The sequence below is a fragment of the Natator depressus genome, chromosome 4 (genome assembly GCF_965152275.1).
Source record: "Natator depressus isolate rNatDep1 chromosome 4, rNatDep2.hap1, whole genome shotgun sequence".
Classification (NCBI taxonomy): Eukaryota; Metazoa; Chordata; order Testudines; family Cheloniidae; genus Natator; species Natator depressus.
In genome coordinates, this window is record NC_134237.1 from 8475687 (window position 1) to 8489149 (window position 13463).

At 41.3% G+C, this 13463-nt stretch overlaps 1 protein-coding gene across 16 annotated transcripts in view; it reads right to left on the bottom strand.

Annotated features, from left to right (window-relative positions):
* The window catches only part of EPHA5 (EPH receptor A5), a 375690-nt gene that overhangs the window by 336348 nt on the left and 25879 nt on the right, over positions 1 to 13463 (bottom strand). The window contains exon 1 of one of the 16 annotated variants that reach the window (XM_074950323.1): positions 11668 to 11709. The exons of the other annotated variants lie outside the window; for them this stretch is intronic. Coding sequence (XP_074806424.1) covers positions 11668 to 11694 — 27 coding nt within the window. The 5' untranslated portion in view covers positions 11695 to 11709. Of the gene's footprint in view, positions 1 to 11667; positions 11710 to 13463 lie in introns of those variants that run through there. 16 annotated transcript variants of the gene reach the window in all.

The following is a 13463-nucleotide window of genomic DNA, read 5'->3' on the forward strand; positions in this document are numbered from 1 at the left end:
ATCACTTTCACTGCTCTCTGTATAAAGAAAATCTACTTTATGATACAGAAAGAGAGTTCTACATTGGCAAAACCAAGGCCAGCAAATTTGATTTTTTTTATTTTTTAAGTTGGACGTTTTTAGTAGAGTCCAAAAAGTGTTGCCAATTCTCATGGTAACACTGCAGGTTTCTTCTCTTAAGAAAAGGCTGTTTTTCTGTAACATGTGTGTTCCAGATTTTCTGAAACCAGTTATTGTTTCCTGCTGGGGTACAGAGTTCCAGTCAGCTGTTAGAACTGGTCTAGCTGAGAGTAAAACAGGGTGAATACTGAGGTCATGCAAAGAGTATTTTGCTCTGTCAATTGAACATCAGCTAGGGCCATTTATACTTGTCAGACGCTGGAGAACCTGGTCTCTCTTCAGTACTCTGGACAGTGCTGGCCTTTTACAGCCTTTATATATTCAGCATCATAAACAAATTCTTTAAGAGCTGCATACCTTCTCTGGTTTAAAACACATACACTTAGCTGGGTCCTAGCATTCTCTAAAAATAATTGAAAATGTCACATCAACACAAGTAAATACGAGCATTCCCAGAGAATACGAAATTATTCCCTGTGTTCCGAGTAAACAAAACATTCTTAAATAAATGTATATGTCTGGCAGGTGGAAACTTTGATTTATATTTGTCCCAAGGTGGCTGAAACACCAGGAGCTGTTATTGGCAGATTGTCACATGGCCTTGTAAACTAGGAGCTGTGAGCTTTCCTACCTCATGGATTTGGTTGCTCAAATCCCATTAAAGTTAACAGGAATTAGACATCCAAATCCCCTACTGTATGCAGTATGGTTGTAGCTGTGTCAGTCTCGGGATGTGTATTTAGCTGTGATTCTCTGAGTACGTTTCCCAGCCCTGAAGAAGAGCTCAGTGTAAGAGAGCTTGTCTCTCTGACCAACTGATATTCCCTCACCCACCTTGTCTTATCCAAATCCCCTAGGCAATTTGGATTATCCCATTCTGGATGTTTGTGAGATGCACTCACACTCCTATTATCACCCAGCCTGGGCTGGACCTTACAGGGGAATAACTCTTCTCACACTGCTTTGGATCTCTGGCTTCTGTTCTCACATGGGACTAGGAAGTCCAGAGTTATGCAACAGTGCAAAATACAAGGAGGCCATGGGGATGGGGATTACTCAAGTATTTCAAAGCCTGAAAAGGTTTAGTTTGGGATCAGGTGAAGTCTGGAGTGAAGAGGGTTGGTCCTGATTTATCTGGAGTAGTTTGCCGAGCCCGAATTATACATCCTCCCCCTCTCTCACGAAAGCATTGATCTGTCCAGTCACGCATCCTACCACATTAGTATTATGTACAGAAAATTGCAAGTCGTTTTTTTTTAAATCACCTGACAATACATTTATTTTGATGGGCACCAATGACTAATTATGCTCCCTTATACTTTCCTTAAAAATCATTTGTATTGATTTTCCCTGATGCCAGGATTGAAATCATCAGGGCTTTGCCTGATTATTATCTTAACTATAATCCATATTTTTTAAGATGTAAAATACACTCCACAATTAGTGGAGAGACAAAAAGCAGATCTGCCACCATTAAGGTTAATTGCACAGACCCATTCAGTTATTCAATCTGGCATCAGAATAAAGCAAACAGTAAACCAGGAGAAGGTTTGGTAATGAAGTGACTTTATCTCACCGGATTATACTTGTGGCTATGACTTTAATTGTACAGTCTAGAAGGATTTGTGACATAAACTGACTAATCTTGCGTTATTGTAATGATTTGTAATCATAGCACTAGCTATGATTTACTGGGTTATTATACATTTGCATGTTATAATCAGCTAGAATAGGCAGTGCACGCCCTACAATTCATAACAACTCTTAAAATTATACATCTTGCAATGAGCTTTGACAGCTGGCCAACCATAAACAGCTTGGAGGTTTGAAACCTGAAGTGTGCATGGTTTCCGCTCCTCAAGAAAATAAAGCTAATGAAATAAAACTGAACAACAATGTGTATATTGAACAAAACACCCAGGACTGAATTTTTGCTGTGATTAAGTGGAGACTAATAATTCCATATGGGAGCAAACAGACCAAGTGCTCTGTCTCCAGGGCCCATTCTGCTAGCCCCCTGGCAAGGTAGCAAGTTACTGAACTGATGGCCCCGCTTCCAGAATGATCTTGAGATGTTCACACGTCAGGCGAGGAGAAGTCAGGAGCGACCCGGATGTAACAGAGTCGGGGCATGTCTCCACTGGAGCTGGAAATGTAATTTCTAGTTGGAGGAGACATACCCGCATTAGCTCTGATTGAGAAAGTGTGGACAAAATAGCAGCCTAGCCGCAGGTCGCAAGCAGCTAGCTGCCCCAAGCACGTCTCTCTGGTCTCACAATGCTGTGGCTACTCTGCTATTTTTCGCATGCTAGCTTGATCAGAGCTCTTGCACGTATGTCTCCTCGAGCTGGAAATTATACCTGCAGCAGCAGTGTAGACATGTTAGTGTCATGTAATTAGCACCCCAAACTGCTGTCTGCAGGCACACGCCACAAGGGGCCTCAGAAAAGGAGAGAGAACCAGGCCCAGCATGGGAGGAAGTTGCCACCACAGAATGAAGAGTTGGCTCACAGCCTGAGGATGAGACACAGACTAAACAAAGAAACTCAGTTCCATCTGCAGGAGAACAAAAGCTCCAGACCCCTCTATCACCCCACTTAACAGTCAGACAACAAAGGTAAGGCTTAGGGATTTCACTATCTTTTTGGTCCGATCCTGCAGACGCACACACGAGTAACTGTATGCAGGTGAGCAGTCCCAATGAGTTCATTCGTGCTACTCACTTGAGTAATGCTACCAACAGGCTCAAGCATTTGAAGGATTGGACCCTTACGCAGTGAAAAATTAGATTATGGCAAGTCAGGTGAGACGATGGTATCTCCCCCCTCCCCCCGCATTCTCACCCCCTCACTTTTAGGGCTTGATCCAAAGGTTGAGGCAGAACAGCCATTCATTCATGCAATGAGAGCGGGCTTGAATCCTTAGGTAGCAGCTGCCCTCCCTGGACGGCAGGAGTAGCTGCCACAACTATACTAATTCATGTATCAATACGGACCAGCATGCCACATGTGACAAATCGTACCAACAGAGATCCTGTTCTGTGGAATGGGTATCACTCATCATCCCCAGCTCTTGCCGTACACCACCTGGATATTCCACATGGCAATGCACTGAGGGGCTCACCCAGGGCCCATTAATGGCAACAGAAGACAGACCATCAGTACTGATGGGCTTCGGCTCAAGACCTATGTTACAAGCCAATGGCTCAACCCTGCTCTCCTCCAAGGCAAATTGGAGTCTTGCCATTTATTTACACCAGGCCCTTACACAAGCGTTTTTTAAAAAAATAAATAAACATGTCCCAAAGTATTTCGGTTGTTAAAGCCTCATCTTTGAGACTGCAGGAAAGCAGTTATTTATAGTAAGCACACGTCCGAAAGCAGTACCTACGCGGGTTTGCCTTGCTCTGCCACAGGCATGGAAAGACACAAAGGAGACATAGCTTGCTTACTCCATTTTTCCAATACCTGCCAGTACATGTATCCACAAAATTCAGCATCAAGCTATAGCAAAACTTCCCCATAGCTCCTATGTAACTGGGATAACACTGGCAAAAAGGCAGCCATGAACTTCACCCAGATTGAAAAAAGAACGCTCTCTCATATCGCTAGCTCTCATTCACTTCTGAATCTAACCTTGAGCTCAGCCACAGGGGACATGTTCACTTAAATGTATTTCTATTTTAAATAACAATAGAAGAGTAATTTCAAGCTTAATTATACGTAGGAAAGTCTGTAGTCTCTCTTCCAGCAAATGCTTGTAACTCTTCCAGGTCTGCAGCAGGAGTTTTTTTTAAAGCACACTGTTACCTGACAGGGCAAAGCAAGCTGCAGCAGCTCTTTAATGCTTTTATACTCACCATACAGCCCATGGGAGGCTTACAATAAATCACAGGGGCATCTCAGCATGGGATGGCACAGCAGTACAAGCAGAGATGATTGACAGCAGTGGTGTCACTAATGTTGCTACAGACATACCTCTCTGTGCAAATTTGGATCCATCTAAATACTAGTTAGTAGCCGTAACAATTTTCTTTGTGGCATTGGAAGTGATGGGAGCCTACAGCCCTGGTGGGTGCTTTGAAATAAACAAACACATAGGACCACCAAAAGTGGCTATTTGTTATCCCTTGTGTTACTTGTATTTCATGTCAGACTGTTTCTATACCTTGAATGGTAATAAGAAACAATAATCTTGTACCACTTCATATAACTTTTTGTCCCAGTGGAAGATGGAGGCCATACACTAGATAATAGAGCTGAGCCATCGGGTTTTTTTTTCAATCAAAAATGAGGTTTTGTTGCAAACAAAATTTTGGGGAGGGAAATAAGTGTTTTCAACTAAGCTATTTGAGTTTTCATTGAAAGAAACCCCTAACCCAAGAGATTGTTGGATTTCAGCATTTGAAACAAAAACCTTCAGTTTTCAGTTTTTTATTTGAATTGGAGTTATTTTAATTTCGTTATTTGAAATTATAATAAGTTTTTCTTTTTAAAAATGAACCTGTTTAAAATGAAATCTGAATTTGTGAAAAAATATGGCAAGGCCTAAACTTATTATAATTTAGTTGTAAATGTGAAACATGTTTTGATAAGAGAAGTTTATGTATCCAAAACGTTTATGGTTGTTTTAATTAAATTCCAGTTATCATCCAATGCATCTTGATGCAAATGAGCAAAAAGTTATCTAGTAAATAAGAAATACTTTGACTACTTTCTAACATAATAAAATGTACAATTAAGAAGAAAATGAAACTATTAAGGTATATAATTGCTTAAATAAATGTATATACGTAGCAAAAATATGTATCAAATCTAGTCTAAAGCTTCTATTTAGTTGCAAATCAACAAGTTTTAATGGTTATATCAACCAATGAGAATCCATCTCTCTTTAGGAAATAACTGAAGTACAAATAGAAAAGTTGATTAAAATAAATGATTTAAATCAAGGATTTCCACTTGGTGAATAAAATCATTACTTAAATCGCTGATTTAAATCTATGCACCCTGTGACCAGCTCTGCTAAGCAATATGAAGCTGAAGCAGGAAGTTTATTAGAGGCACACTTAGATACTTAACGACAGGGACATCCCCTGCCTGATCATTCACATAGCTGGAATGTGCAGTTATTCAAAGACATCTCTCAAAGGGCTCACTCCTCTTACATGTGGGAAAGGGGGTTCAGAAACACGAAGCATTGAGCTAACTCTGCTCCCACCAGAGTGACCAGATGTCCCGATTTTATAGGGACAGTCCCGATATTTGGGACTTTGCCTTATACAGGTGCCTATTACCCCCCACCCCTGTCCCGAGTTTTCACACTTGCTATCTGGTCACCCTAGCTCCCACTGACTTGAAGGGGAGCAGCGTTAGGCTAATGATCAGAGCTTCAGAAAATCCCACCTCTCATGGTTTCTATTCTAACACCTTTTTGCAAAAGTTTATAATATTCCAGAACTTTGACCTTCCAGACTGAACTTTACAGGGTTTATCCCTGCCTGCGGTGGTCAGGGTTTTAAATGTGAGCAAAAAAATAGCCCAGCTGGTTTTTGGTCTTGATCCAAAGCTCGGTGAAGTCAGTGGAAGGACTCTGATTGACTTCAGTGGGCTTTGGATCAGAGCTTTTCAGAGCTAGTCACCAAAAACAAAACAAAACAAAACACCGCCGATTTCCTCCATTATAAAAAAACAAAAGTTACTGCAATCTTGAATTAGTTGTTAGCCACAATGCAGGTATCCAAAGTAAAAACACATGCAAGCTAATGGAGCAAGACCAGGACTATGCGTTTCTTAGCCATATAAACGGATTATGTGGTTAAGTGATATACACGTTACGGGGAATGCCCGATATCGAAGAGATGGGTACATGCTTTAAATTGAGCAACACAAGCTATAAACGCTAATTCAGGTTTTAAAGACCTGCATTTTCTCATGTGGTGCTTAATCCAGCAAGATTTAATATGATTCAGGATCTCACTAACTATATATATTTGTAGAACGTCATTACTAAAAAACATTAGATTCAAAAATGCCTGAAGTTGTACATGCAAAGAGAACACAACGCTCTTCGAAGATAAAGTCATTCGAAGCCCTTTGATTCCTGAATTTTAATTCCTGGATTTTGGAGAAAAAGGAATGTGTTTCAGCATGATATGAGATTGTTTATTCAATGTGCCCATACAGAGGAACCTAATTCTGACAACTCCACTTACTGAGATGCATCAAGTTCTTCTGTGATATCGGCTCAAGAAATTAATATATAGGGCTAGAAAAGAAAAATATTTATTTTCACATTACTATTAATAGTAATTTATTTTATGGCACCTCAGAGCATGCTCAGCACTTCACACACAGTTAACAAGTTACGATCCTTGCCCCAAGCTGCCAACAGACTAAGGCCCAAAGCTACAGGGACTCACACATCTGCTTAACTTTACACGCCGTGAACAGTCCCATTGAACTCAGCTATTCACAGACGAGATCCAATGTCCACTGAAAACACGGAAGCCTTTTCAGTTACTTCAACGGGCTTTGGATCAGGACCACAGTCCACGCCCATAAGCCTTGGCAAGACCAAGGCCTAAGGCATCACCCTACAAGCTGTTCTGCTTGAGTGACAGCCCACTGATGTCAATGATGCCACACAGCTTCACGGGTCCCCAAGCATGGGGAAGGATCGGGGCCTAATTTCAGGCAGCATGCAATTAATTGTGATAACCAGACGGAAAGAAGGGGCTAGCGAGGAAGGTCTTCAATAACATTATAAGGCTACATAGTGAGGAGTGCTCTGTAGCATGATGTAGAAATGATTATTTTTTAAACAATGGCGAATAGAAATTAAATAAAAGTCTAAGGTGGGCTAATTTCTTGTAGGCATCACAGAAGAAATGGGTCTTGAGGAGGGATTTCTAATGAGGAGAAAGTGGCTTTTTGAACAAACTCAGAATAAATAAGTTTGGAGGGGGGACATCTCACACAAGGCATGTGTATTTAGGTGGGGCAAAGATTCAGCCTATAACAACACACTGATTCTGATCTCACTTACACCTCTGCAGCTGTAGACTTCACACAGTTACTCTGAAGTACACTGGTATATCATAGAATCGTAGGACTGGAAGGGACCTCGAGAGGCCATCTAGTCCAGTCCCCTGCACTCATGGCAGGACTAATTATTATCTAGACCATCCCTGACAGGTGTTTGTCCAACCTGCTCTTAAAAATCTCCAATGATGGAGATTCCACCACCTCCCTAGGCAATTTATTCCAGTGCTTAACTATCCTGACAGGACATTTTTCCTAATGTTCAACCTAAACCTCCCTTGCTGCAATTTAAGCCCATTGCTTCTTGTCCTATTCTCAGAAGTTAAGAAGAACATTTTTTCTCCCTCCTCCTTGTAACAACCTTTTATGTATTTGAATACATGCCCCCTCTCAGTCTTCTCTTCTCCAGACGAAACAAACCTAATTCTTTTCAATCTTTCCTCATAGGTCATGTTTGCTAGATCTTTAATCATATTTGTTGCTCTTCTCTGGACTTTCTCCAATTTGTTCACATCCTTCCTGAAATGTGGCGACCAGAACTGGACACAATACTCCAGCTGAGGCTGTATCAATGCAGAGTAGAACGGAAGAATTATTTCTTGTGTCATGCTTACAACACTCCTGCTAATACATCCCAGAATGATGTTTGCTTTTTTGCAACAGTGTTACAAGATCCCTTTCCACAGTACTCCTTTCTAGGCAGCCATTTCCCATTTTGTATGTGTGCAACTAGTTGTTCCTTCCTTAGTGGAGTACTTTGCATTTCTCTTTATTGAATTTCATCCTATTTACTTCAGACCATTTCTCCAGTTTGTCCAGATCATTTTGAATTTTAATCCTATTCTCCAATGCACTTGCAATCCTCGGTATCCTCAGAAAACTTTATAAGAGTACTCTCTATGCCATTATCTAAATCATTGATGAAGGTATTGAACAGAATCGGGCCCAGAACTGATCCCTGAGGGACCTCATTCAATACGCCCTTCCAGCTTGACTGCGAACCACTGATAACTACTCTCTGGGAACGGGTTGTATTTCCCTAGTTTGTTTAAGAGACGGTCATGTGAGACAGTATCAAAAGCCTTACTAAAGTCAAGATATACCACATCTACCGCTTCCCCCCATCCACAAGGCTTGTTACCTTGCCAAAGAAAGCTTATAAACATACACACGCACATACACACACACATATACACAGAGAGAGAGAGAGAGAGAACCACACACACACACAATGGGCCCAGCAGTTTATTTAAATGGTTACAATGGTGTCGCCTAACAAACATGTGATTAATGTTTGTCATCATTATCATGCAATACAAGATTGCAAACTTTGTTGCTAAAAGATAGTGCTGGACCTGTGTAGACCAAGCACACTGGTCCTTTAAAAAAGGTGATGCCCAAAAGAAAATTATGCTACCATGGGACCATGGCCTTTAGGCAAGAGAATGGGATGACAGAAGTTGGCTATACGATCTCTTCCATCTCTAAGTACGGCACCAGGACCCAATGCTGGAAACACTTAAATACGAGTCTAACTGACCACATATGTGTAGCCCAGCTGACGTCAATGGAACCAATCAAGTGTGTAAAGTTAAGCGAGTAAGTATGTAAAAGATCAGGGCTATAGTTCCCAAAGGATACAACATGTAATCTTGTGAAAATGGTAGGTCATATTTTGTCCCTATTAAACTTGACATCGTCCCTTAAAATATTCCTTTTAAATTATTAAAATGTTGCTTCAGATTGCCTCAATTTTCCTCCAAAGATGTGTACAACTTGTCATATTTGTTCCCCTTGTAGCGTAATTCTTTTTGCATTCCCAGCCAAATTAAGGGCAGAGAACTGCTAATGTATATTTTTAACCTATTTCAGTATTATTGTCATCTTTATTAGGCTCCCCACTGCTGGTATGAATTCTAGCCTCATCCCTGTAGTGTCTCTCTCTGTTCTGCCTTCAACATTGTTCACAACTGAACAGTCGCATTCACTGGAAACAACACAGGTTTCCAACTGTGGTGCCCTAAATATGCCAGTTACAATCAAAGCTACATGACATGGCTCAACGGTGCCAAAATCCGCCTTGTTCTTCCATCCCTCCTTTTAAAAAATTATTAATTATTATTATTGTTATTATTTCTACCCCAAAATCAGTCAACAGTGCAGGGATTTCAAAACAAAATCTCAGGCTACACTCAGAAGGAGAGAGAGCAACACTAATATATTCGCAAAAAGAACAGGAGGACTTGTGGCACCTTAGAGACTAACAAATTTATTTGAGCATAAGCTTTCGTGAGCTACAGCTCACTTCATCGGATGCATAATATATTCATGAACCATGCTGACTAATCTAACCCTTAGTTATTTTTAACTTCAAAAGGCACACACATAAGGGGAGCTCTCTCAGAAGAATGAACCAGAAACACTGCTCATCAAAAACCAAGCACTCCCCCCCACCCAAACAACAGAATTTGCAAGGTCAACTCTGCTGAATTTCCCCACTGACATATGTTTTTTGCCCTGATTTGCTTTCATCAGCGGGGCAACTGTTTTCTCTCTTTCGGTACAAATGTAATTAATTAGTCAACTCTTTGGTATCTGCTGCAATGAATATACAATTATGAGCAAAACCAGTATCCTCAACATCTCCACAAGACAAGGTTCCTTAGTGTATGTTTGTTTTCCTCTCTGAGCTTAAAAAAACCCAATACGTGTAGCTGTGCAGTGAGCCCCAGCCCCAGCCCCAGCAAACAGCCATGTCTCCAAGGACCATAGAGGGTTTCCTGCTGTATGCTACAGGAAGTTCAGAGAAATCAACAGGGAACAAAAAAGCCTGGTTATACAAAAGTACAGCAGGTGTGTCATGCTCTAATTTGGAAAAAAAAAAAAAAAAAGTCCTAAGAGGTGTTTGCAAGGAAGTTTAAAAAAAACCCACAAGAGGGAAAGTTCTAAAAACACGCACCCTACTTATTGTTACTATTGAAACAAAAATATCAGACCTAATTGCTGAACAAATAGAGCCAACTCAACCGGAGTATTTATTTTAAAAGGCAATTGTTGCAATTAGCCGGATGTAATTACAAGCACATGCATTTCTGCAGGGCCAAATCAAACAAGATGTAAAGCATGTGTCTGCAGGGAGTCTCTGGGTGGGGTGTACCCAGACCTAGGAGCCGTGCAGGGTGTCTCCTACCCTGATTCTGCCCCTCTCTAGGAAATAAAAAGAAAAGAGGAAATATGGCTGCTTAGTTTAGAAATCCTGTCTGGATCTGGTATAAATATTTCTCTTACACCATTTCCCATTGTTTCGATCTCTGTGAGTTTTATATGTGATAAAAGGGACTGTTTAGTAAAAGCAAGTGCAGTTACCGCATGTCAGGCTTAATCATTGTCACAGCCACATCTGCATAAATATCTAATGTGGCTCGCTTCATTGAAATCTACAAAGTACCCTCGGAAATGTGCCAGGAAGGGTATAAAGTGCAAGCACGCTAGACATGCCCCATTTTTAATCAAGAAAGCCCACCCACAGACGCTGGGGTGTTTTTGTTTATCTGGAGGTCTTTTAGCTCGTGATCGCAACTGTGTGCATAATTCTGCTCTCAGGTGAATCTAGGGTAATTCCATTGACTTCAGTGAAGTGAAACCACATTTACAGCATATCTGAGAGGCAAAACCGTCCCCTCTGCCACTAGTGATGACAGGATAAAAACCTTGCCCAGGTGCTGCATAAAGGGGCCTCTGAGGCATCATCAACGCTTTAACCCATACTCTGCACATGGCCCCCTGGGATCCAGAGTTCAGCAGATGGCAGGTCGCAGGTGGTACTTCCTGTGCTTTACCCCTCCACAACTTTGTGAGGATTTTAACAGACACAAGCACGGGAAATGCTCCGCACAGGCCCTGCGCTCTGTCGGGGAGGGGGCTCCAGGGATAGTGGACAGAGGGAGAGCAATGCTACCAGGAACCAGGAGCAGAGCAGGAAAGCCAGGGGGAGAATATAGCACCATACATAGCAGGAAGGACAGTCCAGGAGATAGGCACTGGATTATGAGTCTGGAGATGTGGGGGCAATTCCCAGCTCTGCCACAGACTGTCTATGTAGCCTTGGGTAGGTCACTTAATCTACTCTGCGCCTCATTTCCCATCTGTAAAATGAAGATAAAACTTCCTTACCTTCCAGGGTGTTCAGAGAATAAAATCCATCCATGATTGCCAGGTGCCCCAGTGATGTGGGCCAGATTGGGTTGCTACCCGTCCAGGTTTTACCAAGACAGTCCAGTTTTTGGCTTCTGTGTCTGGCTACCACAGGTAAGTACCTAAATAGACTGAGCCACTGGACAGACAGCTCTAACCTACAGTGCTTTCCCCAAGAACCACAAAGTCAATGGGCCAGAACCTGAGCTGGGGTAATTTGGCATAGCTTTAATGAAGTTCCACTGATTGACACCAGCTGTGGGTCTGACCCACTGTAACGAATTAAGAAACACCAAAAATGGCTTATTTGTACCTGGAGACATAGCTGTGGGAAGGGCATGCACAGCCCTGAGCCCTGGCTCCAGGTTGGATTGGATTGGCCCTCCACTTTCATAGATTTCATTTCTCAAGCTGCATGCAGGTGGTGTGTTTTCACCAATGCCGCTACTCTGCATCTCACTGGTGTCAATGAGACCAGGAGCAGACTGAATTAAGACCAGGCAGGAATTTTCTTCCTGTATATTTGGAAACAGCTTAGCAAAACCGAGGATGCTACCACAATATAAATAATAAGTTAGCATCGTTTGCAGTACAGACACCCCCTGACTTACTCAATCGTTCTGTTTCTAGATTATGGAACTTTTTCCGTAAGTGCGAATTTGCGTAAGCCGGGTCTTGCGTAACCCGGGGAGAGTCTGTAATAGGATGTAGACAAAATGATTGCCCATACTGACCACCCCATGGAACCCAATTGATTTCAAACATGAAAATTTACCATTTGTCGTTCTCAGGATAACTTAATAATGGTTACACAATATTTTGCTAAACCACCCTAAAATCATTCATCTTTGTACTGAAGACAAGTGTTGAGAATTTCAATCTGAGTCTAATGCTGTCCAGAAAATCATAAGTGTTCATAAAAATCATGTTTAGCCCCCAAATCATGAAATCAGCTTAAATATCATGAGGTTTTGGGGTTTTTCTAAACCAGTACATTTGGGTCCTATTTTTATTTGCCTTCTGGTATCTGAGCTGGCTTTTAAGGTGCATTTACTTAACATTTCCAAGCTTTCCTATGTAACCATGAGGACTAGAAGCTTACTTTTTTAGGAAAGATGAGATTCTCGTGCAATCTCTTCATTCTAACAGCTGTAGCTTTAACAAAATACTAAGTTTCACGAGACTCATGATGAAATCATGAGAACTGGCAACACTGCATGAGTTACTGAAAGCAGGAGTTTAAAGAGGATATATTATCATAATAGTAACTGTGGTATCCCTGCAACAGTGGTATAATAAATGTAGCCATAAAATACTTGAAGTGAATAGAAACTGAAGGATAGTATTAGACAGGGGAATAAATATGATGCAAAGGGGTTATTCCAGTACATATACTATATCCAGACACTGTTTTCACTGACAGGAAGTGTTGCATGCGGGAAGGTTTCTCCTTTGCTTCCTGCAGAGATTTGTATGTGTCCATTCCCTGAACCTTTGCATGACAATCAATGGCCAATCAAAATTAGATTCCAAGATGACACTGCAGTCATTTACCTTTGTCTTGGGAAACCTGGCTTCCCAAGGAATAGCCCACCTTTCTCGGATCTTATTTTAAAATTAAAGCTCCCCACTTCTAAATCTGTATGCCAAGCTGAGAGTTATTTTAAATATTTACACCAGGCTGATCTTTAGAAGAAATACCATATAAACGAGAGGGTTGGAGCTTTGCTGATTGTAATGGTGATAAATGGATTGGGGGGGTAGATCAGAAAGATACTTCTCGCCACTTGAAAAATACTGCCAATATATTAGGCCAAACAGACAATTGGGCTAATTGGACATCATGAATTTTTATGAAGCCCCATGAAAACGAAGGAAATTTAGGGACTTCTGGCAATTCAGAAACCAATTCTGACTGCCTGCTTCACTTTTTATTGATTTGGGCAAGTTAATTAAAGAAACAAATCCTTCTCTCCTGACTCAATTACAAGTTGATTTGGTATTCATGGGTCTAGCTTATGTTTTTAAACCCAGGGTGGTAGTTGGAAAGTAAATCTGTAAATATATAAAGCTTCTCTGGGTCATGGAAAAAGAAAGTTGAGGCCTATG